Source organism: Equus caballus, chromosome 8 (genome assembly GCF_041296265.1).
Source record: "Equus caballus isolate H_3958 breed thoroughbred chromosome 8, TB-T2T, whole genome shotgun sequence".
NCBI classification, from domain to species: Eukaryota; Metazoa; Chordata; class Mammalia; order Perissodactyla; family Equidae; genus Equus; species Equus caballus.
Window position 1 is genome coordinate 21,847,989 of NC_091691.1, and position 23,887 is coordinate 21,871,875.

The 23,887-nt window shown below is 52.3% G+C and overlaps 1 protein-coding gene and 1 long non-coding RNA gene across 5 annotated transcripts in view; one reads left to right on the forward strand and one right to left on the reverse strand.

Annotated features, from left to right (window-relative positions):
- Positions 1–2,643: 2,643 nt before the first annotated feature.
- RPH3A (rabphilin 3A) overlaps positions 2,644–23,887 on the reverse strand; it is a 95,562-nt gene continuing 74,318 nt past the window's right edge. For all 4 annotated transcript variants that reach the window (XM_070275463.1, XM_003365490.5, XM_014727594.3 and 1 more), the window contains 11 exons: positions 23,076–23,138; positions 21,806–22,045; positions 19,552–19,631; positions 16,525–16,599; positions 15,008–15,117; positions 12,997–13,123; positions 10,796–10,852; positions 9,931–10,085; positions 8,650–8,731; positions 5,616–5,712; positions 2,644–4,820 (listed from right to left, as the gene is read on the reverse strand). In XM_070275463.1, the coding sequence (XP_070131564.1) occupies positions 4,690–4,820; positions 5,616–5,712; positions 8,650–8,731; positions 9,931–10,085; positions 10,796–10,852; positions 12,997–13,123; positions 15,008–15,117; positions 16,525–16,599; positions 19,552–19,631; positions 21,806–22,045; positions 23,076–23,138 (1,217 nt within the window). In that variant the 3' untranslated portion in view covers positions 2,644–4,689. The remainder of the gene's footprint in view (positions 4,821–5,615; positions 5,713–8,649; positions 8,732–9,930; positions 10,086–10,795; positions 10,853–12,996; positions 13,124–15,007; positions 15,118–16,524; positions 16,600–19,551; positions 19,632–21,805; positions 22,046–23,075; positions 23,139–23,887) is intronic.
- LOC111774649 (uncharacterized) lies at positions 2,739–5,119 on the forward strand. The gene is made up of 4 exons (XR_002809724.2): positions 2,739–2,886; positions 3,307–3,503; positions 4,439–4,545; positions 4,762–5,119. It is a non-coding gene; the product is annotated as an uncharacterized lncRNA (long non-coding RNA).

A 23,887-nucleotide genomic window follows, 5' to 3' on the forward strand; every position in this document is an offset into this window, starting at 1 on the left:
CTCTTGAGACTTTTTGCTCCATGTGTTAGTTAGAAGCGTGTTATTCAATCTCCAAATGTTTTGTAATTTTCCAGATATCTTTCTTTTATTGATTTCTTGTTTAATTCTATTGTAGACAGCATACTTTGTATGATATCTATTCTTTTGAATTTTTGAGGGTGTGTTTCATGGCCCAGGATGTGGTCTGTCTTGGTGAATGTTGGATGTGAGCTTGAGAAGAATGTGTATTCTGCTGTTGTCGGATGAAGTAGTGTGTTAATGCCAATTAGCTGCCTTTCTGAATCACTCTTCTCTTAGCGAGCTCATCAATTAATTGACACTCCCCACTACTTCTGGATGACATGGTGACTTACGCCTCAAGCAAAATGTAACCACGAAGGGGGTGGGCATCCACCTATGGAACACCCATGGCTCACCAGATGGTGAGCAATATATCGAAGATTCTGTTTGCTCCTTAATGCCTTTATGGCAACTGTACTTGTTAATGAAATGTGTACTTTTGACTGAATATATACAAACAGATCCAACATGAGTGCGAATGAGATCTCTCCTTAGAAAACCAACACTGAATTATTTGGAAAGATGCAATAAAGACGAGTTTCATAAAACATTGCGTAGAATTAGGGCCAAGCAAGACAACTGTAAAAGATGGAGGAGGTACTTGGAAAAATCCAGAATTATGCCCTCATGCCCCTGCAGGTAGCTTTAAGCTCATTAGAGAACCAGGAACAGGAAATAATAGATGGCTTATTCTTGTGCCGTCTTAGGCAAGACAGATAACACGGGACTCCAGTCAGGGGTCTGCCCTCAGCAGAAAGATCTAGGTATTTACTGAACGATTGGGAAATTAAGATATATTTGCGGCACCTGGAAGCCAAGTCAGAGAATCATGAAAGTCTGATGTCTTACCTACGGAGTCAAAGACCCACAGCGGGAGATGACTTGCTCAAGGCCACACAGCAAGTTTGGGCCAGAGCCAAGCAAAATATACCTCTTGCATGCATGCATGGAGATCTGTGTTTCTATGGTGTGTGGTGTATTATTTAACCTTATTAGGACAACGCCCCTGGCAAACCGCACTGAGCTAAGGAGGGGCCAGTGTTTCCTCCCCTTGGCGCTGTGCCCAGCTTGCATTGCTTTCCCCAGGAACCGCCAGCCGCTTGACCGTCCCCTTTCTGGGCCTCACCCTTGTCAGCCCTGATGGGAGACCAGACCTTGGCAACTGAGTCTCACCCCTTTGAAATATTTATTCTTGTCCCCATTTTCCAGATGAGGAAACTGGGCCTCAGTGCGGTCAGCGTCCACAGCTTGAAGGTGACAGTCAGACTTTGGATGATGGACTGAACGGATTAAAGAGCTGGTGTGCTTTCCCGGGTCAGGGGCTCTCTACCACTCCACCGTGTCTCTTGCAAAGTGTTTTGTTTATTAGCCAAGTCGGGTGTACGAATATTTACGAGAACTTTCCTCATGTGTATTCATCGCAGCCTATTAGGCCTGTTCCCTTGCCCAGGGAAGGAGATCAACCATTACAGATGGAAATCAGGTTTCTTTTCAATTGCCCGTGACTGACAGCTGGTGGCTGCTGTGTAGAATGCGGTGTTGAGAAGGATTCAGAGGCTGCTAGTCGGCTCTGTGGGAAAGGTGCCATATTGATTAGTGATGTCTGCCGTGAGCACAGGGAGAGATTAGTGATGTCTGCCGTGAGCACAGGGAAAGAGAGTGGCAACAAGTGTCTCCCGCCGTCCCTTGGAGCCTGGTGTGACCCTAACTGGTCCCTCTCTCCACCCGGTGGCAGCTGGCTAAACTGTAGGCAAAATGGATGGGCTTTAGGGCGGTGGTTTGCAAAGTCACGTTGAGGTGGAAGAACGGGGCACCAACCAGGAAGTATTTTCAAACAGACCCCTCGTCCACAGGGTGCAGCAGAATCCAAGGGGAGGAGAAGGGACAGGGAGAGCACTAGTAGTTTTGAAAAAAAGGTCTCCCCAGGTGATTCTAATCTGCCGACTTCTGCCCCTAACCTTGAGCATCACCCTTTTGGGGCTGAGAAAGAAAATTGTCTCAAACTTGGCTCAAAAGAGAAGTTTCTGTTGGTTGGAATGGAGGCTCCTTCTGGGAAGCAACCGATGTCCCTGGTAAATTGCCTCAACACTTTTGGGCTATGTTATAGATCACTTTCAGGACCGCTGAGAATCTCAAGTGAGGGGCTATCCGTGAAGTCTCCTTACAGGACGGAAGATTCTAGAACACAAAGGAGCCGTTTGATGAGCTGTGTTACTGTTAACCAGCGTGTTAAGAGTGCTGCATGAGGAGTTCCACAATCTAGATTCTTTCCTGGCATCGCTGCCCTGAGACATCGGTGTGTCCGTCCCTTCTCCAGGCTTTGGGTTGCCCACCTGTCAGGTGAGTGAGTGGACGGAACTCTGGGCCCCTTTCAGCCTTGGCTTGTTGCCCGCCGGCCCCAGGTGAGCTCCACGGGAAGACCAACTCCACGTGAGCCGCGAGCACATCTGCCTTGCTCGCCGCACTGTCCTCAGTGGCTGGAGCACGATGACGCTCACTGCATGTGACTCTCCAGACAGCACGTGTCCTGGTGGGGAGGGGGACCACCCAGAAACCAGAAAGGAAGAGCACAGGCCACCAGCGTTCTTGGGTATTCCTACTTTATTTTTGGCTACATCATCACAAAGAGAGGCGGGGTGGCTCTGCATGCACCAGAGGGCGTGTGTGTATTCTAGGCAGGAAGGTGGTTACACTTGTCAGAGGGGGAAGAGCGGGCCAGGGCTGGGGGCGCTGTGAGCCTGCCGCATGCTGGTCCCAGCGCCAACACCAGCGTCAGGCCTGGGCCACACAGCCAGTGTGCTGTCTCCCAGGGGCGAACGTGGAAAGGTGAGCTGAGGGTGGGCGCCAAGGGGCCCTGGACAGAGAGAGGGTCAGGAGGGAAGATGGCAGCCAGGAAGCTATTGGCCATCTTGGGGAAGGCAAAGAGCTAGATGCTTAGAAAACGGTTATTCAAGGCAACAAATCAGTAACTTCCAATGAATTGTGAAGGGAGCTGGCGGAGGAGGGCATTGAGAGGGCAGGTCAACAGGTGTGTGTTTGGAGAAAGTGAGCGTTTTAGTGTCCATCTGATGACTTCTCCAGACAATGGTGGGGTCTTGGGCACAGGGGGGTGATTTTCACTGGGAAAGACTTAACGGAAGTTGGGAAAAACCAAGCCTTTCTCATAGGGCACTGAGGATTGCCTGGCCCCAACCTCAAATTCATACTGTTTGTCCTCCTTGCTTTTTCATCCTTTTTATTTTTTAGGAAGGAAGACTAAACAATTTGTGATGGAACCATAGCCTTTGGTGTCAGGACCTGTCTCTCTCTGAAGTTTTTGATCCACGATGCCATTTCATTCTCGCGACACACTTGGTGAAGAGGGTGTGAGAGAGAGAGAGACCGAGACAGAGAGAGACGAGGAGAGACAGAGACTGGAGGCAATTCTGAGTGAGAGACAGGAGGTGAGAGGGTCTGAGAAGCAGGGAATCAGAGTGCCAGGGCGGGGGCTCATTGAGTCATGTCACTAAGACCAGAGGGAGGAGCAAGGCTGGGGGCTCTGGCGAGGCCCCCTCGGACCCAGAACTCTGGTTTCTAAATGCCTTCTGGGCCCACTTGGGGAGGCTAGTGGCTGAGAAAGCCCTTCTGCGGGGCATCTACACAGCTTGCGGGATGCTGCTATGCACCTGGGGCCGCGCCAGCAGCTGGCCCAGGCCTGAAGACCTCTGGCTCTGCCGGCAGGAGAAGTGGGTGGTCTTAAGGACCACGGGCCTAAGTGGAGCTTCAGGGTTTTGCCAGTTTCTCAGAGTTTGCTGGTCAGGCTGGCGAGAGAAGGCGGGGGGTGAGGCTGTGTTGGGATATTTTTTGCTTTTGCTATTTTACTCCCTTAGAGAGGGAGGGGGAAGGAAGGGAGAGGTTAACATGGTGCAAGGAGAAGGAGAGAGGAGGAGGGAGCAGGAGGTGGGTAGAGATGGGGGTTATTTTTTGCTAGGAAGCAAATAGTGACATCCTGAAAGACGAGGGATACCAAGGCCCTTTGTGTTTTCTGCGTGTCCACTTCTGGATGCATCTGGAGCCGGGAGGGTGTGTTCCTAGTCACCGGGGAGTTAAACACAGCTGTCTGTTCTCCTGGCCATTGGGGTGCATGTCACGGAGAGGCGGTGGGAGCCTGGGTGCTCTATTTCTGCCCCAATGCCCGTCCTCACAGTCTTGTCCGGGTCTGCGGACAACTGAGGACATACATAGACACGACACAGGAAACGCAATGGGTGTGTGTGTGTGTGTGTGTGTGTGTCCAAGGCCAGGAGGGTCTAAAAACAGTCCCAAATGAAGAGGAACCTCTGTAATTTACCTGAACTGAGAGGTTAAGTTAGCAAGCTCCCTGTAAAAATCTCCCCAGCCCTATCCCAATTGCTCATCCTGGAGCGACAAGAGAGGGGCAGCATTCAGAAACTGCATCGCAGCATCGCGGAGCAAGGAGGAAGGTCTTTGGCAGCAGTGCCCAAGGTGAGGGGGAGACCTCACAGGCAGGCTCAGGGGTGGATGGGGGAGGGGAGGAGTAGGGCAGAGAGACCGGAGTACACGGGCGGCTGGGGTAGGCTGGGGGGTGACCTGGGCATGGGGCGGGGACCTGGGGACCTGGGCGCCATCCTAATCGCTCGACACGTGGTTCTCGTTCTGCAGCTGGTGCCAGCGCTCGATCTTCTTGTCCTTGTTTTTCAGACACTCGTACCAGTGTTTTAAGCGCTCTCCCTTCGCTGAGATCCCCAGCTGGCAGCCCCCTGGAGGACAAGATGGGAAGAGAGGGGCAGTGGTCAGAGTGGAGGGCCGTAGGGGACTCTCCTTCCGGACCCAACTGTCTCGTTGGAGAAAATCTGCCACCAAGGAGTGACGCCCTCCAGCGACTTGGGATCCATTCTCTATGGAGGGTTGTTGTTACGATGCTATTCTGACTCCTGGCTTCTCTGCCTGCAGGACACCTAGGCGGGAACCTGCTGCAGCGCGAAGTCATAGCTGCACTGTCTGGTTTTAAAGACCTTCCGCCAATCACCACCCCCTCACTGAAACTTTTCTCCCACTGCTTCTGGGTGCTCATTGTCTATTTCCAGTCGGTGCCATCACCCCGCTCCCTCCTGCCTCCACACCTTCGCCCATGCTGCGTCCCTTGCCTGGAGGTCCCTCCCTGCCCCATCTTTAATGACTCTTCTTCCTCATCACCTGGAGGGGGACTGGGAAATCTAGAACCTTCATCCTGGACTTGCAAAGCGATTAAGACTTTGCTCCCTATTTTCTGCGGACACTGCACATCCGCATCTCCTGTGATTTCGTTATTCCCCTGGAAGGGATCTGGCAGCAAATAACCGATCACGACCCAATCTTCCCCGCTTTGTAAGCCCTTTCATAGAAAGGTATTCCCAAGTTGGACTCAAATCAGGACCACGGGTCGGGCCGTAGCATTTAGACAACGTGGTTGCCAGAATAAGGGCGTTTCCTCAACCCTCTGCAGGCCTGGGTGAGGCTCTCCTCTCCTGGGAGCACAGAGGACGGGGTTTTCTCTGGGAGCCGGGAGCACTCACCGATGTAATCGTTGGACTTGCCGATGTCATAGTCCCAGACCGAGATGTCCAGTGACTTCTTCGCCAGGTCACTATGTTTGATGTCATAGAAAAACTCCTGGATGCAGCAGAGGAAGACGTGTGAGTGAGAGGGGCCTCTGAGCCTTGGCATCAGGAGCTAAGATGCTAAGTCCTGGGGCTCATGGACCGAGGGGAGGCCTTTGAACTGGGCAGCCGGGAGCAAGGGGGCCTTCCTGCTCTGAGCCTTTCCCCCCAGGCCAACAATCCTCTTTCAACAAACACTCTATATAACAAAGTCCCTCAACCCTATAATTCTCTTTTCAGTGACTCTCTGCCTGAAATTGGGAAGGCTGGTGGGGTTTTTCTAAGAGCTGGTCCTGGTCAATTTCCTTGAAGCAGACAGCCATGAGCTCAGTCTTTCCATTCTGGTAGCTTCTGCAGTGGGCTTTCCCCTCTCCATCATTTAGAGATTAAAGGTAGTTGAGGTAGCTGAGACTGACACAAGGGGTCGCTGCTTATATTTCCCAACAATCTGATTTTTTAAAATAACTTCTCTGCCTAATTATAAAAATCATTCGTGTTCATTGTTAAAACAAACAAGGAAGAAAAAAGAACCCCCAAAAACTTGCAATCTAACTACCCAAGAATAACCACTGTCAACATTCCCAGGCGTGACCACATCAATGTACGTTTTTAAAAATTGATATGAATATTTTTGATTATATGAAATATAATATGAATATACTGTATTTTGGCCTTCTTTTTCCATTTTACACATAAGGCAAAAACCAACTTGGCATGTTAGCAAGCATCATCATTCCGATGGCTTCATTTAATAACCGTGTGGCTATCTCAGAGCCTAATGCCCAACAGATGAGTATCTAGCTTGTTTCCAATGTTTTACTGCCATAAATGATATGATAAAAGGCACCCTTGTGGCTAAGTCATTGTGTCCATCCACGATGATTTATTTAGGATAAATTCCAAGAAGTGTTTTCCTGAGTTTGCAAAATTTTCAGGTGGAGAACAGTGGGTACATACTTTGATGCTATTTGTGTACAATAAGAAAGCCGGCCACACACATATTTGCTTTGTGTGTATTTATATAAATCCTGGAAATGGATAATATTGTGCTTCAGAAGCAAAGAAGTGGGTGCTGGAGGCTGGCAAAGGAGGGGATGTTAAGTGGATATCCTTTGGCGCATTTGGAATTTTTCAAATATGTGACTATATTACCTGTTGCCGAAATAAATGGAATTTAAATTTAAAAATTTTAAGGTTTTGAAGTGTTTTGACAAACTTCCCTTCAGAAGCTGGACCAGCTTGCTTCCTCACCCACAGTGTGTGCATTTCCCCACATGCTCAAAAACCTGGGGACCAACAGATTACAATATTTGTGCGCCAGACTGCTCTGAGATACGGTATCTGGTCTCAGTTCTTATTTTCTCCATTGCTAATGAGTTTCTTGGCTATGTGGAGTTCTGCTTTTGTGATGTGTTCCGACTCTAGGAGAGGGGAGGGCAGGACAGCAGGAAGTGGCTTCTTACTCAAATTCTTGAGTCAGAGTTAGGAAAGCAGGGGTCCAGCTGAGAGATGGAGCTGGGAATCCGAGGGCTGCGCTGACCAGCCAGCGATTGCCAGCCAGCGACTGCTCTGGGCTCTGTTGACATAGTACCTTCCCCGCCTACGCACACGTGGGCGGATGTTGTTAAGAAATGAAACAACACCAACACACTGTATTGTAGCTTCCCTTTCTCACTTTGTAACATTTGCTGAAAACCAGTACTAGCTGGCTCTGACCCAACACAGATCTCTAAGGGCGGGACCAAGAAGGGAGAATTCAGCGCTGGAATAGCGCCCAGGGCTGCTCCAGGGCAGGGCATGGAGATTAAAACACGGAAGAATGTCTGCCCTGGGCGTGGAGTGAGGCTGAGGGATGGGGTCCGGGCCAGGACTGGTGTCTTTCACGGTGCCTGTGTGCATTTCTTCTTTCTCTTTATTTTGGGATATTTGAGAAGGGAACCACGTATACGGGTTAGCTTAGAACTCATCTGTTTTTCCACACTTTCCTTTATTCGACCCTCTCTTAGTTCAACAGATATTTCTGGACCCCTAGTCTCTGACACGCTTGTCAACAGATAATTGGAATCCAGAGGGACCGCACAGGACGGAGGGACGCATAAAGCCTGGATGCACAGAGGAAGCGTATCGGCAGGGGTCAGCACCCACACGGAGTCTTGAGGGTTGGCTAGGAGTTTGCTAGAGAGGAAAAGAGAGAGAGAGAAGCCTAGGAAAAAGGAGGAGCAGATGCAGAGGCTGAGAGGTGTGCCAAGGACCTGCACTGAGTTTAGTGTGACTTGAGAAAGGGGTGTGTGTGACATGGGGCGGGGTGGGAGGTGAGTTTGAAAGGGCTTGATTGTCACAAAGTTAGGGAGCCATTGTTGGATTAAGCAAAGGGGTGACAAGTGCAGATGCATGATTTAGAAAGCTCCTGCTTCTGTAGAGGATGGATCAAGCACAGGGAAGTGACTCAGGAGTTTACTGCAATAGTCCAGGCGTGAAATGCCAGGATCCGAGCTAAAGCAGTAACAGTGAGAACACAGAGGAAGGGGCACATTCAGTGGGTATGTAGACAGTGTTAGCAGGACCTGATGCACTGGATAGACAAGGGGAGTAAGGAGAAGGACAGGACAGCACTGAGTAGGGGTATGGTAAAGGGCACCACTGCCTTTATTTATTTTCTCAAATTCCAGTATTATAGACTACTAGAATTGGTAAAGATATTGGAGATGATTTAATTCCATCCCTCCCCAGAAGCAGCTTCCTCCTTATGACATTCTTAATCTGTTGGCTTTTGTCTTAGACTTGATTCCCTCTGGTGACAAGGAACTCATTACCTCTCCTTTAGATAATTCAAGGTGATCTATGAGAAAAAGTTCTTTTTGATGTGCTTTATAACATTCTAGTAGGGAGTTTGTTCCTCTCTCACATACAGGAAATACCCCAAAGTATGACAAAAATGGATCAGCCTTACCTCGTTAAATTCAGGATTCAAGGTTTTCTTCTTAATTTGAGTCTTGTGTTTGGCCTTCTTTCCCATGTCTGGTTTCAGCCAGCTGAGAGGAGACACAAGTGGCTTCTATGGATGGGGTTTAATGAGTAAGAACAGCCCCTTGATGACCCCAAAGGCTCCTTCCAAACAAGTTGGAAAGCGAATCAACATCATAATGACCAGTGTGCATCAGAGCATCCACTTGATGCCAGGTGCCGCACTAAGCACCCAAGGTGTACTTAATCCTCAACAAACCCTAGACGGTAGAACCACCACCCATTTTACATACAAGGACTGAGGGTCCAGAGAAGTTGAGACACATGCCTAAAGTCACACAGCTGGGACTGAACCCAGCTGTTGCCTCTGGAGTCTGTGCTCTTAGCCGGTGCTTTCTCACAATGGATCAAACTGAGAGCCTGGATGGTGGAGCCTGGCACTTCACCACCCATCACCCCTTAGGCTGCCCCCAACTCCTGGGGAGATGCCACGAGTGCAGACAAAAAGGAGAAGATGCAAATCTGATTACTGTCTCTCCTCTGGTGAAAATTATCCAGTGGCTTCCCTTTGACCTCAGGGTAAAATTCAAAATCCTTGATGTGGCCTCTAGAGCATGTTGGTTGGGTCCCTGCCCCAGCCTAGCCAAATCCTGTGTCATGCTCTTCACCCCGCTCCCTACTCACTCTACTTTCAACCCCTGGGCCTTTGCACAATGCCTGGCACATAGTAGGTACTCAATCAATATCTTCTGGGCAAATAAATAAAGTGGGCTAAAAACTCCTAAGAGCTGGGACACTTGACTTCTGATTCAAGCTGTCACCTGCTATGCAACTTTGAACCTGAGCGTGAAACTGACGGACAAGCTGCTGGGCTTGTCTACAGTCTCGTCTTGGAGCATTTCCAGACTGAATCTGGAAAAAGCCAGACTGCCTCTTTCGTGGTGGCTCTGGACAGCTGGAGCGGTGTGTCGCTGATTCCAAATGGCTACAGATGGGGCTACTGCAACTTGCTGACAGCCCCTCTCCCACAGGAGGGACAGAGCCACAAAACTGCTCCTATGGGCGAGTGACACACCAGCCTGACTGTGCCCCATTCTCACCGTCTAGCCAGTCCTGGGCATCCATCTCACTGTGTGACCTTGGGCAGGTTCCTTTGTTTCTCTGGGCCTCAGTGTACAATGATCTTAGGGAAGTTCTCTGGTTGTCCCTTTGCAAGGGTCTAGGACCCTCTCTGGGGCCTGTTCATGGTCCCAAGGCATTGACTTACAGCTTGACGAATGGATCTGAGTAGCCATTGGCGTCCATGGCAGCCAGGTGCACACAGCGTATGATGCCCACGATGAGGCCTCCCTGCTGTGTGCTGTACATAAGGGACACCAGGATCTTGCCGCGTTCCTCTATGTCACCAATACGCTCCACCTGCTGCAGTAGAAGAGGGTGTGTGGGCCTAGGAAGGGGCGGGGACTCGGCAATGCGGATGGCGGGCACTGGGGAAGAGCCCGTGTGAGGTAGGAGGAGCTGGGCCAGCGCAGGCGCAACCAGAACCACGGACAGCAGCCTCCAGGGAGGAGCAGACGGTGGAAGCCAAGGGGACCGGCCCCAGGCACATGGGACCAGTGGCTTCACCTGACTTAGACGTGGACTGACTGGCTCTGATCACAGGTTGAGCTTGACCCTGGTTTCAGCCCAACTCTGAGTTCAGACTCCTGTGACCCAACCAGTCCTCTCAGAAGTGGGGTCGGACGAGGGACCCGGGCTGAGGGCGTGGATGTGTAGCCCAACCCCAGCCTCTGCCAGACACACAGCTCAAAGAGCCTGCCCTGCATCCCCCACAGAGGGAGTGTGGCCTTGCCCTGTTCCTGCAGAGCTGCCCGCAGAGCATCTGCAAACAAGGCCGAGAAACTCAAGGGTGTGTCCCGGGAGTGAGAGCGTGGGGCTTCCCCCACCCTGGGGTCTCCAGGTGTGAAGAGCACCCACCTGGTCTCATGTTCTAGGGCCTGGGGCAAGGGCATCTCTCGTGGTGAACCAACAGGAAGGTGGTTTAAGGAGAAAGAGTGGGGAAGGGGCCGGGGAGGGAGAGAAAAGGGAGATGGGCAGACCCCGCCTGTGGCTTCAGCACCCTCAGTGCTCACCTCCTCCTCATAAAGGGCCATTCCTCGGGCTGCCCCGGTGGTCCCGGCACGCTTCATCTTAAAGGAGACAGAAAGGGAAGAGAACATTGTCTATGGGGCTCACCTCCCGACACAAGAAGGACCAGAAACCCTGCACGCCTCCATCAGCATCCAGAGCCATGAGGGTGGGTTCTCCAAGCTACTGAGGCTAGCTTTCTCCCTTTCAGTGAAAATTTATATAACGCTAACCATTTGACAGACACTAACGCACAATAGCCTATGATGTATGCTGTATTACTATCTCTGTTTTACAGATGACGACACTGAGGGTCTGAGTGGTTAAGCCACTTGCCCAAGGTCACACAGCCAATAAGTTGCAAAGCATCCCCTACATAAAGCAGATAGGATTTCACCCACTCTGGTTGAAGTGATGCAGGGGTCTTGGGGTTTGGCCCACCAGCTGCTTTCCCCCCACCCCAATTATTTATTGATCCTGGTGTCCCTCACGTACAAGGTCCTTCTGTGGGACTCTAAGGCTCTGGGGGGACACAATGTGAAAACCACTGGTTAAATCCAGCCTCCCCACTTCAGAGATGAGGAAAACTGAGGTCCGGGGGGGAGGGGAGAGCTCTCACAAGACCCCTGACCTTGGCCGGGCATGTGGGAGGAATCGGTGGTAGGAGGGTTAAAGGCAAAGAGCACAAGAAGATGACGAGCAGAGTTCTGCGGCCGCTGCCTGTCTGGCCATCTCCGTGCCTCTGGTGCTGGCTGCGTCCATCACAGCGAGAGGGGCAGACCGAGGAGCTGATGCTCCAGGGCAGGGCCTGGCCACTTCCTGACCAACCGGACTCTCTGAGTGAGGGAAGGAAGAAGGAGCCCGAGGAACCAGCTGCGGCAAAGACGCAGAGGAAACGCTTCCCTCCTAGGGTGTCTGCAATGATTTATTTGGAGCCTGGCATTCGGGGTAAATTCCTCCCTGCAGTTTTCCTTATGTGTCTCGTTCCTTCGCCTGTGCTATAAAAATATGGCGTGGCACACAGATAGTCCCTCCCCGGGCCGGCCATCTGCTGGGGGGACGCTGCAGGATTTCCCCTCCCACTCCCCGTGGCTTCCCCGTGGGGAGCTGGCCCGATGCCTGGGGGGAGCAGGCGCACTGGTGGCTGCAGGAGAGCTGGGTTCTGGCTGGCGCCCAAGAGCATAGCCATGGACTTGGGGTGACCCTGGCGACCTGCTCCCCTCTCTGGGCCCAAGGTGGCGCATATGTAAAAAAGGGCAACTTAGATTCTCTCTCAAATTGCGGAAGGCTGGTGCCCACCTACGTCAACAATTTCAAGGAGAAATCTCCACAAATCGGAGTGTGGAAAGCTCTGATTTTAAAATCTCCAGTTGATTCTGAGGTGTAGGCCAATTGGAGAACCTCGATTTGGTCCTCGTTCTTTCTCAGAAGGCGAGTACCGCATCTAACAAGAACACTTCTAATGCTTTATATGCACTCACATTTAATCCTTAAAAGACCCCATCAGATCGGCACTACATTATCCCATTTTACAGATGAGAAAACAGAGGCCCAGAGAGGTTAAGTAATTTGCCTCAGGCTATACTGTATGTGGCAGAGCCAGGATTCAAACCCAGGGAGTCTGGCACCAGAGCCCATGCTCTTAAGCACCACGCCATCCTGCCTCCTGTTCATCTGCGTGGGGCTCTGTGACCTCATGACTGACAGGTGGGTAAGGCAGTATTCTTTCCCAGGAGAACAACGGTTAATTTTTGAGTGCTTATTATGGACTAGGTTCTGTGCTGATTATGTCTTGCACACAACCCTCCTATGAGGTGGGTACTATTATAACACCCATTTTACAGACAAGCAAAACTGAGGCTCAGAATGGTTCAGTCCCTTGGCCAAGGCCAGGGAGCAGGGAAGTGGCCGAGCTGGACTCTGAACCCAGGCAGGCCACCCTGCCACACCACACTGCCTTTCCCAGTTTTACCAAAGAGGACCCTACATTCAGAGAAGTGATGCCAACACAGGGTTGGGAAGGGAAGGGCAGAGCCAGGATGCAGCCCCGATGTTCTGACCCAAAATCTCCACCCTCCCCTCGACAGCTACCGTCGTCCCTCTGCTGCTGCACCCTCCAGACCTATCTCCCCTTTGCAGGCCCAGAGAAGGCAGCACCTCCCAAACTCCTCTCCCGCCACGGAGCCCTCGGGGCAAAGCCATTCACCGGGATCACTCGCTCCAGACAGATGTTGAAATTCTTCCTCTGGTTGGGCTTCAGTTTCTTGAGCGAGAATCTGGTCTCACCAATAAACTCATTATGGCCAAATTTGTCCTCATCACAAACAGAGATCCTGTGGTCAACATAACAGATGGAGAGAGAAAGAAGAGCATTTATTGAGCTTCTACCATGTACAGAGAGCTGTGATTGATGCTGGCAAGGAATGTGGAATGTGAATAGGAGTATTTCAGTTTCCTATTATTGAGTACTGGCCAGGTACTTTTTATTTCCTCCTTGTTGAGGGATAATTTAGAAGCAGTAAGGTGCACAAATCTCAAGTTTATAGCCACTTGAATTTTTGCAAATGCATATACCCATGTAATCACAACCCGTCAAGATATAGAACATTCCAGAGTCCAGAAGACCCTCATGACCCCTCCTAGTCAATACCTCCCTCAAAGATAACCACTATCTTTGACCTCTGACCCCATGGATCCATTGTCCTGTTTTTGACCTTCACATAAATGGAACTGGATGGTATATACTCTTTTACGTTTGGCTTATTTTGCTCAACATTATGTCTGTGAGACTCATCCACGTCTACAGTAAATTGTCCTTTTCACTGCTGTATAGTATTCCATTGCATCAATAGACCATAATTATGCTACTGATGGGCATTTGGTTTTGACCTATTCCGAGTTTAGGGTTATTATAAATAAAGCTGCTATGGAACATTGATGTTCGCATCTTTTCTTATCCTCGTGCACATATTTCTACTGGGGATCTTCCCTGGAGTAGGATGTTGACTCACGGACTGTGCATAAGGTCAGCTTCAGTAGAAACTCCTAAATGTTTTTCCAAAGTGGTTCTGCAGGTTATACTCACACCAGCGGTTTACGCAAGTTCCGATTGCTCTTCATTCTCCCTAAATTTGATTTAGCCAGCCTTTAATCTTAGCCTTTCTGAGTGGCAATAGTATGTCCTTGAAGTGTTAATTTCCATTTCCCTGATGATTAGTGGAGTCTCCTTTTTATAAACTTTATGGCCATTTGAGCATCATCCTTTGCAAAATTGGTCTAGGAACTTAGCTGACTTCTTCTCAATTAATTTTTCTTCCCCTAAAACATCTGAGTTTCCCACTTTATTTTTTTCAGATTGGCGCCAGAGCTAACATCTGTTGCCAATATTTCTTTATTTTTTTTCTTCTCCCCAAAGCCCCCCAGTACATAGTGTATATTCTAGTTGTGGGTCCCTCTAGTTGTGCTATGTGGGGTGCCACGTCAGCATGGCCTGATGAGCGGCGCCATGTCCGTGCCCAGGATCCGAACTGGTGAAACCCTGGGCTGCCACAGCACAGCGCACGGACTTAACCACTCAGCCCCGGGGTCGGCCCCTGAGTTTCCCACTTTAGAGAGGAGGCTGGGGCCCAGAGAGGTTGAATAATTTTTCCCCAGTAAGAGGCAGAATAAGGATTTGAGTCCGGGTGTCCTTGAATCCTAAAACACCGTATTGTCCTTCGTTACTGACTCTGCAGAGCACTGAGTAGACCAGAGGCAGACAGGGCAGGTCCCAAGAAAGGTCCCTCAGGAGGCCAGAAGGACCGGTCAAGGCACGACTGACCCTGACATATGCAAAGGGGAAGAAAGGACTTGTCCCCCCAAGGCATGGGAGGCCGTCTGGGGGACTAATGGCACCTCACTCCTCAGCCATCAACATTTGTTGAACAATGGTGAAAGTTCCAGAAGGGCCAGAACACCCTTGGGGCTGAGCCCACCCTGCAGAGACTGGAGAAAGAAGTTGTCTGCACCCCACAGATGGGGGTGGAACCCACGCCGTCCTTCTGCAGGGCAAAGTGTCTCCAATGATTTAAGGATCATCACTGGTTTTGATATGGTAGTGATGCTTCTAGGATTAAATCTCAAAGACAGAGAACTTTTTCAAGGGTGGCCCCGGGAGCTGCGCGTGTCTCGGTCTGCCTGACATCAGTCCCCGCCCTGCCCAGCTGCCCCATAGTTACCTAAGGGTCTTCCTCTGCATGTCCTCGTCCGTGATGCCATGATAGACGAGAGTCTCATTCCAGACGGGGTTCCGGGTGTTCCGCAGGGTTTTCGTACGAAGCTTGTTGGACTACAGCCAGAGAGACAGACGGACAGACACCCGCCTCGGTGGGGAGCCAGCCCTGCAGCCCCGTCTTTTGGGCTGATTTGGGGTAGATGGGTAAATTAGGGGTCCACTCCCCTCAGAAGTGTCCAGGGCTGAGTTTCTCCCAAATGCATGGTCTCAACAAGTGGGGGACACCCTCTAGAGTGACAGCTACTGCCATCACCAATGCAGGACACTGGGTCACCCCTCCCTCCACGCACTGGGCTCTCTCTCTGAACTTTCCACTAAGATTAGAAAGCAGAGCCATCTTCCTTTGAGAACAAGAATATCATTTACAGGCCAGGAAGGCAGAAATAAGAGCACCCACTCCTGGGCAGTGAAGGGACAATTTCTGGGGGTGTTGGGATGGTTCCTTCTGTTTCCCCAAATAGCATCCTCCATGCCTGAAATTCCTTAGAGGGGACCAAGTTTTTCATTTTACTCTAAGAGAGAATGCTAGAAATGACTCAGAAGAGGTGGCCTGGTGACAAATCTAATTCATACTAACATGTAAATGACTCATTGGACTCTTTGACAAAGCAAGTTTGCATTTAGAGGGGAGCAAAGCAGAGAGTCTCAAGGAGAAGCAGATGGCATTGGGGATTTAGAAGGAGCCATGGGCAAGCCCTTCAGTTTAGCCATGACCAGGCGAGGGCCTGTCTTCCCTCGATCCAAAGAAAGAAAGAAAGTGTGCATGCGCATGCACACACGTGTGTCCTCCTTCAGGGGGCACTTGATACTTGTAGAGATTTTTAATGGTGTTTTCCCGAGCTCATGGAACCAAGTGTGTGGTCACCCTTGTTTCTAAGACATTCACGTCCAGTTAACACAACGCAAAAAATAAAACCCAAAAAGGCACTTCCCTTCCCAGCCGTGTGCTCTGAGTGGGTCAATCCAGAGAGGAGAGTGAACCCCACTTCCCCTCGTCCCCCTGCCCCCGACCCCAGTGGTGATCTGCAGGCCAGCAGGAAGCAGAGGGAAAGGAGGGCGGGACGTGGGAACATTCTCTCTCAGTGACAGAACTTATCTCCAGCGCTCAGCCCTAAAGCCTGGAGAGAGCCCTTCGTTTCTACTGAGACACGAGGAGTGTCTGGTTGGGACGTAAACGGGGGGGAGGAGGACCGTGGTCAGCCCTGGGGAGCCACTGAGGGTATTTGAGCAGGTGGAGGGTGCAATTAGGGCGATTGCCTCCCTCCTGCCTTTGGCAGCTGCCCAGATGTCAGGTTTCTGGGTTGGAGAAAGGAGCAGAGCCCCGGCCGCTTGACGGAGAACCACTCCTGGCCCAACCCGCACTCCACCTCCGCTCAGGGAGGAGGGGCTTGGGGGCAGATAGGGCTATTTTAGGCTCCGAGCTGGCAACCTTGCCGAGAGGCTATCCAGGCCATATGGTACCTTGCTGGCTCCCGGGAGGAGGTGCAGCTTGACATAGGGATCGGCCAAGCCGTTGGAATCCATAGGCTTCAGTCCCTGCAAGAGAAAAGGCAATGGCATGAGGGCCCCGGGAGGGCCAGGTGCTTAGCTGTCACAGGCAAAGGGGCACAGCCCCTGGCACCTGTCCTGCTCATTGGGACACCCTGTGTGCTTCCTCCTCCAAAGAGAAGGGAAATGCAGTATTGTGCATCAGGCAGACAGGGTTTAAAGCCTGGCCATGTCACTTCCTGGCTGTGTGACCTTAGGTAAGTTTCTTCACCTCTCTGAGCCTCATGTTCCTCACCTGTCAAACGGGATGAGAACAGTACCCGCTTCGAGGAGTGGTGAGACTGAAACATGATTTCGCCTGTTAAGTGCGTGGCACAGTGCCTGGCTCAGAGCGAGCGCTCCATCAAGGTTGGACTGTCATTGCCGGGGTGGGAGGAGCTGCGTCAGAATAGGAAGGGTGGGAGAGGATGGGAGCCAAGGGAAAGGAGGCCTCACTCTGAGACCTCAGCGTCTCCATCCGTGTGATGGGGATCAGTCAGTTCCCGGCCCCTCAGATGGCTGAGATGAGCTCAAATGGACCCCGTAGGGGAGGGGAGTTTGTCCGGGGTGGGAGCTAAGTGGGGCTTGTTAACAGGAACAACTCCAGAATTCCCGAGGCTCAGATACACCCTGCCCACCCCCTACGCCCCGGGCGAGGAAGGGGTCCCGCCTTGGGCTCCCACTGTCCCCTCTCACAGCGCTAATCCCGGATCCCACATGTTGTGTCCTGTGGCCGCTGGGGGCCTCAGTTTCCTCATCTGTTCAATGGGGCCCATGCAGCCCTGCTTCTTGGGGTTCTCGGAGGATTAAGCGAGATCGCAGCTGTGAAGGCTGAGCTCTGACCTGGCACAAGGAGAGTGAACGATGTTTCTACCGCTGGGCGGAAGAGGAGCCACAAGATGGGGGGCAAAGGAGGGAGCTGGCAGAGGAGGCTAGTGGGTAAGGGCACAGGCTTTTGAGCTGGACTATATGGGTTCAAGTCCCAGCTGCACCACTTCCTCGATGTGTGGTGCAGTCACTCAATGGCTCCGTGCCTCAGTTTCCCCATGTGTAAAATGGGAACGATGATAGAACCTTCCTCATAGGTTGTTGTGAAGATTAAATGGGACAAAATAGTCTGTAGAAAGTTCTAGAGGGTGTATAACAGTCAGGAAATGCTCCGGTCCCCAATTTCCCCAATGACAGTCCACGTGGGCAGGGCCTGCTCTGGCTCACGCTGCATCCCAGGGTCTGGGGTGGGGCCTTGGACGGACCAGGCATTGATAGATGGTTCTGGAATGAACGTTTGGATTGTGAGGTTGCCAATGGGCGGACACCGCGTCTTTACACATTTTGAATGTCCCTGGGCGGGGACCGCTCGCTTGGTTTATCAGTTACTAGGACTCCCTAATGTCTCTCACCCAGCCCACTTTTCTGTCTCTGTTACCAGCCCCACCCGCGAGCACTGAGCTTTCCGTACCCTGTCCCCGGGGGCTAATGGGGTCCTTTCCCCTGTTCCTGGAGCTGGAGGAGGAGACCGTGTGAAGGAGTGGTTAGCGCGCAGAGCGAGACTGTTCCGCTGGACGCAGACCCAGCTCTGGCTCTCTGAGCCTCAGCTTTCCCCTCTGTACAGCGGAGCTAACAGTGACCCCGACCTCAGAGGGTCCCGTGAAGACGGCACAGGACAGCGTGTGGCCCACTCCCTGTGTTCTAGGGGGGCGGGAAACGCGTCTAAGCGCTCGCCACAGTGATACACACACACAGCAGGTGCACAATAAATGCTCACTGAAGAAGTGACGGGGCCAGGAGATGTCTTGATCTGGGAGTTGTGTTACACATTTTACGCCTCATTTATCATCCAAACGGGGACATTTTATGAGTGGCAGGGGGAGCTCTTAATTATTCCAGCAAGGCAACAGGCACGGCTGGGGACTGTCCTGGGCAAGCTGGCACCTGGGGCCACCTCACTTTTAATACAGTCATCCTTGTGGGAGAGGCACTCTTACTATCCTCAGTTTACAAATGGGCACACTGAGGCACAGAGAGGTGAAGCAGCTTCCCCCAGGTCACACAGCTGGGAGCAGCGGAGCTGGTCTTTGAACCCAGGAAGTCTGGTTCCTGAGTCTTGGATGTTCTTCTACACGGACCAGACTTGGGGTGTGGGGACTCCTAGTCCGTTACTTCCTGGGATTGTGCTGGCATCATCCAGCTTTCCTGGGGGTCTGCAGTTGAGCCGGCTCAGTCCCCAGGAGGCTGCAGTGTGGAGACGCCCTTCCACCCGGGTGTGCCTTTCCCGCCCCTCGGACGCCCACGTTAGTGTCCCTGTGTCTGCAACAACAGGCCGCACTCTGGCTCCACAGCCACATCAGCAGAAGGAGCCTTTCGGAGGGCATGTCGCTGTCAGTCAGGCTGTCACTGCCTCCCGGCGGCACCTCTGTGGTCCCCTCCAGAGGCCGTGGACGGGGCTGGGCAGATCCCGGCTCTTGAAGCTGGCTGTCTCCACTCTCGGGAGGCAACTGCAGTTAAGTGAAACCCCTGTGGGACCATCCCCCGAGGAAGTCCCCCCACAAAGGAATCAGCCGTGGCTAATTTTTTTTTTGAGGAAGATTAGCCCTGAGTTAACTTCTGCCAATCCTCCTCTTTCTTGCTGAGGAAGACTGGCCCTGAGCTAACATCCGTGCCCATCTTCCTCTACTTTATACGTGGGACACCTACCACAGCATGGCTTGCCAAGCAGTGCCATGTCCGCACCCGGGATCTGAACCAGCGAACCCCGGGCCGCCGAAGCAGAACATGCGCACTTAACCGCTGCACCCCTGGGCTGGCCCCCCGTGGCTAATTTTTGCCCTCTTCTCATCGCTGTCACTGTCACAGATGGATAAAGCAACAGACAGGAGCTAGGCCTAGTCCCCCATGCCCTCCCTGAGTCCCTTAGTCATGCCAGAGAGCCTGAGTGGTCCCCAGCTCGGCCCCCTCACCCACCTTGGCCTTTATGATGGTGCAGTGCAGGGAGCTGTTGTCCTGGTCATAGAGAAGGCTGAACTCCAGGGCACCCAGGGTGGCTGAAGGAACCAAGAGAACGTTCATTCAGTCATTCAACAAACATTTCCCGAACACTTACTGTGTGTGTCTGGGCTAGGCGTTGAGCCTACGGAGGAGAAGAGACTCAGTCCCTGCCTTGGACACCTCCTCTTGGTAGACGCTCCTCTTCTTTGGAGCCCTCAGCACATCTGCCATCAGTTAATCATTTGTGCAGTTGCCTAGCTAATGACTTCCCATCCTGCCGGATTGAGGGCCCCACCAGGGCAAGGGCAGTGACTGTCTTATTCACTGCTGTGAACCACTGGGCACAGGGCCGGGAACAGAGTCGGTATTTGCAGAAGGAATAAATGAGTCTTTGCATTTGCTGCCTGGAATGCTCTCCTTCTCGATCCTCACGTGGCTGACACCTTCTCATTATCTATGTCTCAGCTTAAAGGTCACCTCCTCAGAGAAGCCGCCCTGATTGCTCCATCTAAAGCAGCCACCACCATGGTCAATCGCCCTATTTCACCTCCTTCGCGGTGCTCTATCTCTATTTGGAATGAACTCGTTGGCATGTTTCCTGTTTCTTTCCACCAGAATGCTGGTTCCATTAGATCAGCCACCCGGTGTGTCATTTTTCTGCCGTGGGATCCCCAGCCCGAAGACTAGTTTGGGCGCCTAGTAGACGCTCAGTAAATCCTTGTCAACTATAGAGATGAGTGAGTGAGTGAGGAGTAGAGAGTTGAACACGGAGACGGCTTGTGATAAAGCACCGGGGACGGCTCATCACAGGGACAGACACGGGCCGGGGGGGTCATCCAGGCTTGGCAGGTCAGCAAAGACACTTAAGGCAGATGGAAGGAGCCGTGGGTGCTGTTCCGGGTGGAAGGACCAGGATGCAGAAAGGCAGGACAGAGATGGTGCATTTCCAGAGCAGAAACAGCCCATGGCTGATGGCGGGGAGGACCCCCTAGGCTCCTCTCCCCGAGACTGCAGGCCCGGGACCCGTGAGGAGCACAGAGGACAGAGCGGACAGCTGTTCTCACCCAGGTCTGGCCTCTGATCTGCTACAGCCCCTCCACTCACCGGCCGTGCGAGCCTGGACAAGTCCCTGCGCCTCTTGGCACCCCGCCTCCCTCTCTGTGACACCTGAACGCTAAAAGCAGTGAGCCCAGGCCCCCTGGGACGAATAAATGATCGCATGCACACGACACACTCAGAAAGGCACCCGGCACAAAATAAGTGCTCAACAAGCCCTGACTATTACGACTTCTGTTGTGCGCACCACATCTTCATAATTCCACAGGCGTGTTTAGCACCATAGAGTAAGACAGATTTCCACGATTAATTATGACACGCTTTACAGTGGTACCTCAATTTACCCTCCCCTCAGCCCTGCGTGAGAGGCCGGACTCGCTTCCCATTTTACAACGAGGAGAGGTGACAGGACGGGCCAAACTCATGCCACTGTTTACAGCCCCTGGTTCATGTCTTCTGAGCGGGTCCAGTCTTTCTGCCTGACCAGGAGCTCCCGGAACGTCCCCCCAACCCCACAACACGCGTCGGGTCCAGACACTTGCCCATCCCTGCTCCCTCCAGCTCATGAAGCCCCCCGAGCTGTCCCCTGCTGCCCCCAGCCACACCCAGGAGAAGAGCCACTGCTGTGTGTGTGTGCGTGCACGTGCGCGTGTGTGTCCCTAGGACTCGGGGTCCCAGGGGAGGGGCACGAGCGGGCACTTTGTAAATCATTGAATTGATGGACACAAGAGGAAATGTCCAGGAATTTTTAAATCATGGTTAAAAAAATTACTTTCAGAAGATACATGTTAAAGAGTTTTGGAAATTATTAAAACACACATATGTATCCCTGAGAGTGGAATTGCTGGGTCATACGATAATTCCGTTTGACTTGTTGAGGAACCTCCAGAATGCACATGACGAATGTAGTTTTATCCTCTTTAAAATGATTTAAATGGTAGCTCTGATGTTTTGTGTATTTTACCACAATAAAAAAATATATACAGCACCTCATCTTCAGAGAGCTGATGTCCTTTGTGAATTTAGTAACACAGATTTGTATTTGAATAATTGGCTAATACATAGATAAGGTTTGGCATGTTGGGAGCCCCGGGGTGTACTGGTCTATCCCCGAGCCACTCCTGATTCCCCGAGGTGGCTTTTCCCAGACACCCCTCCGTGAAGCGCCACCTACTTGCTTCATCCGAATCATAGCTGTCGGCTTCTTCCTCCTCCTCCTCCGGGGCTGGGGGCTGGCGGGCAGGGGATGCGGTGGGCTGGACGACAGCGGCAGACGCTTGGGAATAGGTGCCCGGTGGGTGGCCTGTCCGGTCCTCCCTGGTTGCAACTGCAGGGTAGCCGCCAGCTGCCGCCGTCCTCTCCTCCCGGGGTGGGGCAGGGGCCCCGGGATAGCCGGGGTCGCTCGGAGCCACCTCTGTAGGGAAGACGGGGAGAGGGCAGGAAAGCAGCAGCTGAGTCCCTGTGTCCTACTGCTACAGCACTACCCGAGTGATGAGCGCCTACTGTGTGCCAGGCTCCCATCGAGCCTTGCCCACAGCCCTGCAATGGAGGAGCGCCACTCCCAGGCAATGGGGGGGGCCACGGCATGCCCTCACTCTTCTCAGAATGTTGCCCTTGTCAAAGCCACCTAGGGAAGCTGGCAAAAATGCAGGTTCCTGGGGCTCCCCCCAGAACCAGTAGGCCGTGTGGTGGGGCCTTGGAATCTGTATTTTATAACAAGTCGCAAGAGCTGATCTGGATGCCGGCAAAACAGACCTCACGGTGGGAAGGATCGGCGGGGCGGGCTCTTCAGCCGGACAGCCTGGGTCTGAGTCACAGCTGTGTGACCTGCGGCAAGTTAACGTCTGTGAGCTCAGTTTCCTCGTCTACAAAATGGGAATTCTGACACCTGAACATGCTCAAATACTAGTTCCATTACTTTTAAAATTATCTAATATGTGTATCGCACTTACAACAGTGCCCCGTGTGTCAGAAAGCAACACACAGGTTGCAGCTTGGTGACTGCTGGTGATGGTACATATACATTCTGTGTAATACTCACTGTCACTTAGTGTGGACTGAATACGTTCCAGGCCATGTGCTAAGGTTTTGTACGTATTAGTTTGTTTAATCCTCCCAACAACCCTGAGAGGTAGGTTCTATATTATTCCCATTTTAAAGATAAGGAAACTGAGGTTCAGAGAGTGAAGTGACTGGCCCAGGGTCACACAGCGAGGAAGTGAAGGAGCAGCGTGTGCTCCTAACTACTCTCTGTGTTGTGGTTTTCCAGCTCTCTGGTCTGGTATGGGCTATCCAGAGGTTTGGAATCAGAGGGGCCCCTGAGAGCTCATCACACAGGTCTCAGGGTGCAGACCGGGCGGAGGTCGGGCAGCCCCCCGCTCTGTCATGGGGAAGCAGGGGAGAGGCGGCCACTCAGGCAGGCATGCGGAGAAGTGCACGCTTGCCTGGTCTCTGGTCGGGAAGACGTCCTGCTGGCCCAGGGCTGGGTCTGCTGCCTCCTGGGGGCCCTGAGCGGGGAAGAGAGAGAAAGGAGGATGAAGCAGAGAAGGTGGCAGCATTTGGGGTTCGTCCTCACCCCCCTCCTTTCCTGGACTTGAACACAGGCCCGGCACAGCAGGTGATGGGCAGAGGCATCTGGGGCTGCAGGAATGGCCCCACTGGGGAATTCTGGGGTCAGAAAGGCCCCAAAGCTTCCTTCCTGGGCCCCGGCTGCCTCCTGTGTGGAATGGGAGTGGTGGCCCCCGTTCTCTGTGTTTCACTGGCTGCCATGATGTTGATGAACAAACAGAGTGAGACTCGCTTGCGAGGTGAGGGCAAGGTTACACTCTGAGTCCACCACTGCTGTAGGGTCATTACCTGTCCAGGGGATTCTCTACATTTCCCGAGGGGCGGGGCGTGGGGGAGAGCCACAGGGATGGGGCACGAACTAACGTCAACGACACAGTGAGACAGTCTCTCCCGTTCCCATTGCCTTTCAACACTGATTCCATCACGGAGAAAGTCTGTTAGCGCTACTTGGTCTGTAACAATTCTTCACTCTTTGTGACTTTCCCTTTTGAACAAAAGAGAACAGGCCTCCGGCTCAGAATCCTCAGGAGGCCAGAGCGCCCAGAAATTCACTGCATTGTTTTATTTCCATTACATTAATTTTTATTATTACTCCTGCAACAGGCTGAATCGTGTTTCCCAAAAGACGTTCAGGTCCTAACCCCCAGCACCTGTAAATGTGACCTTGTTTGGAAAGCGGGTCTTTGCA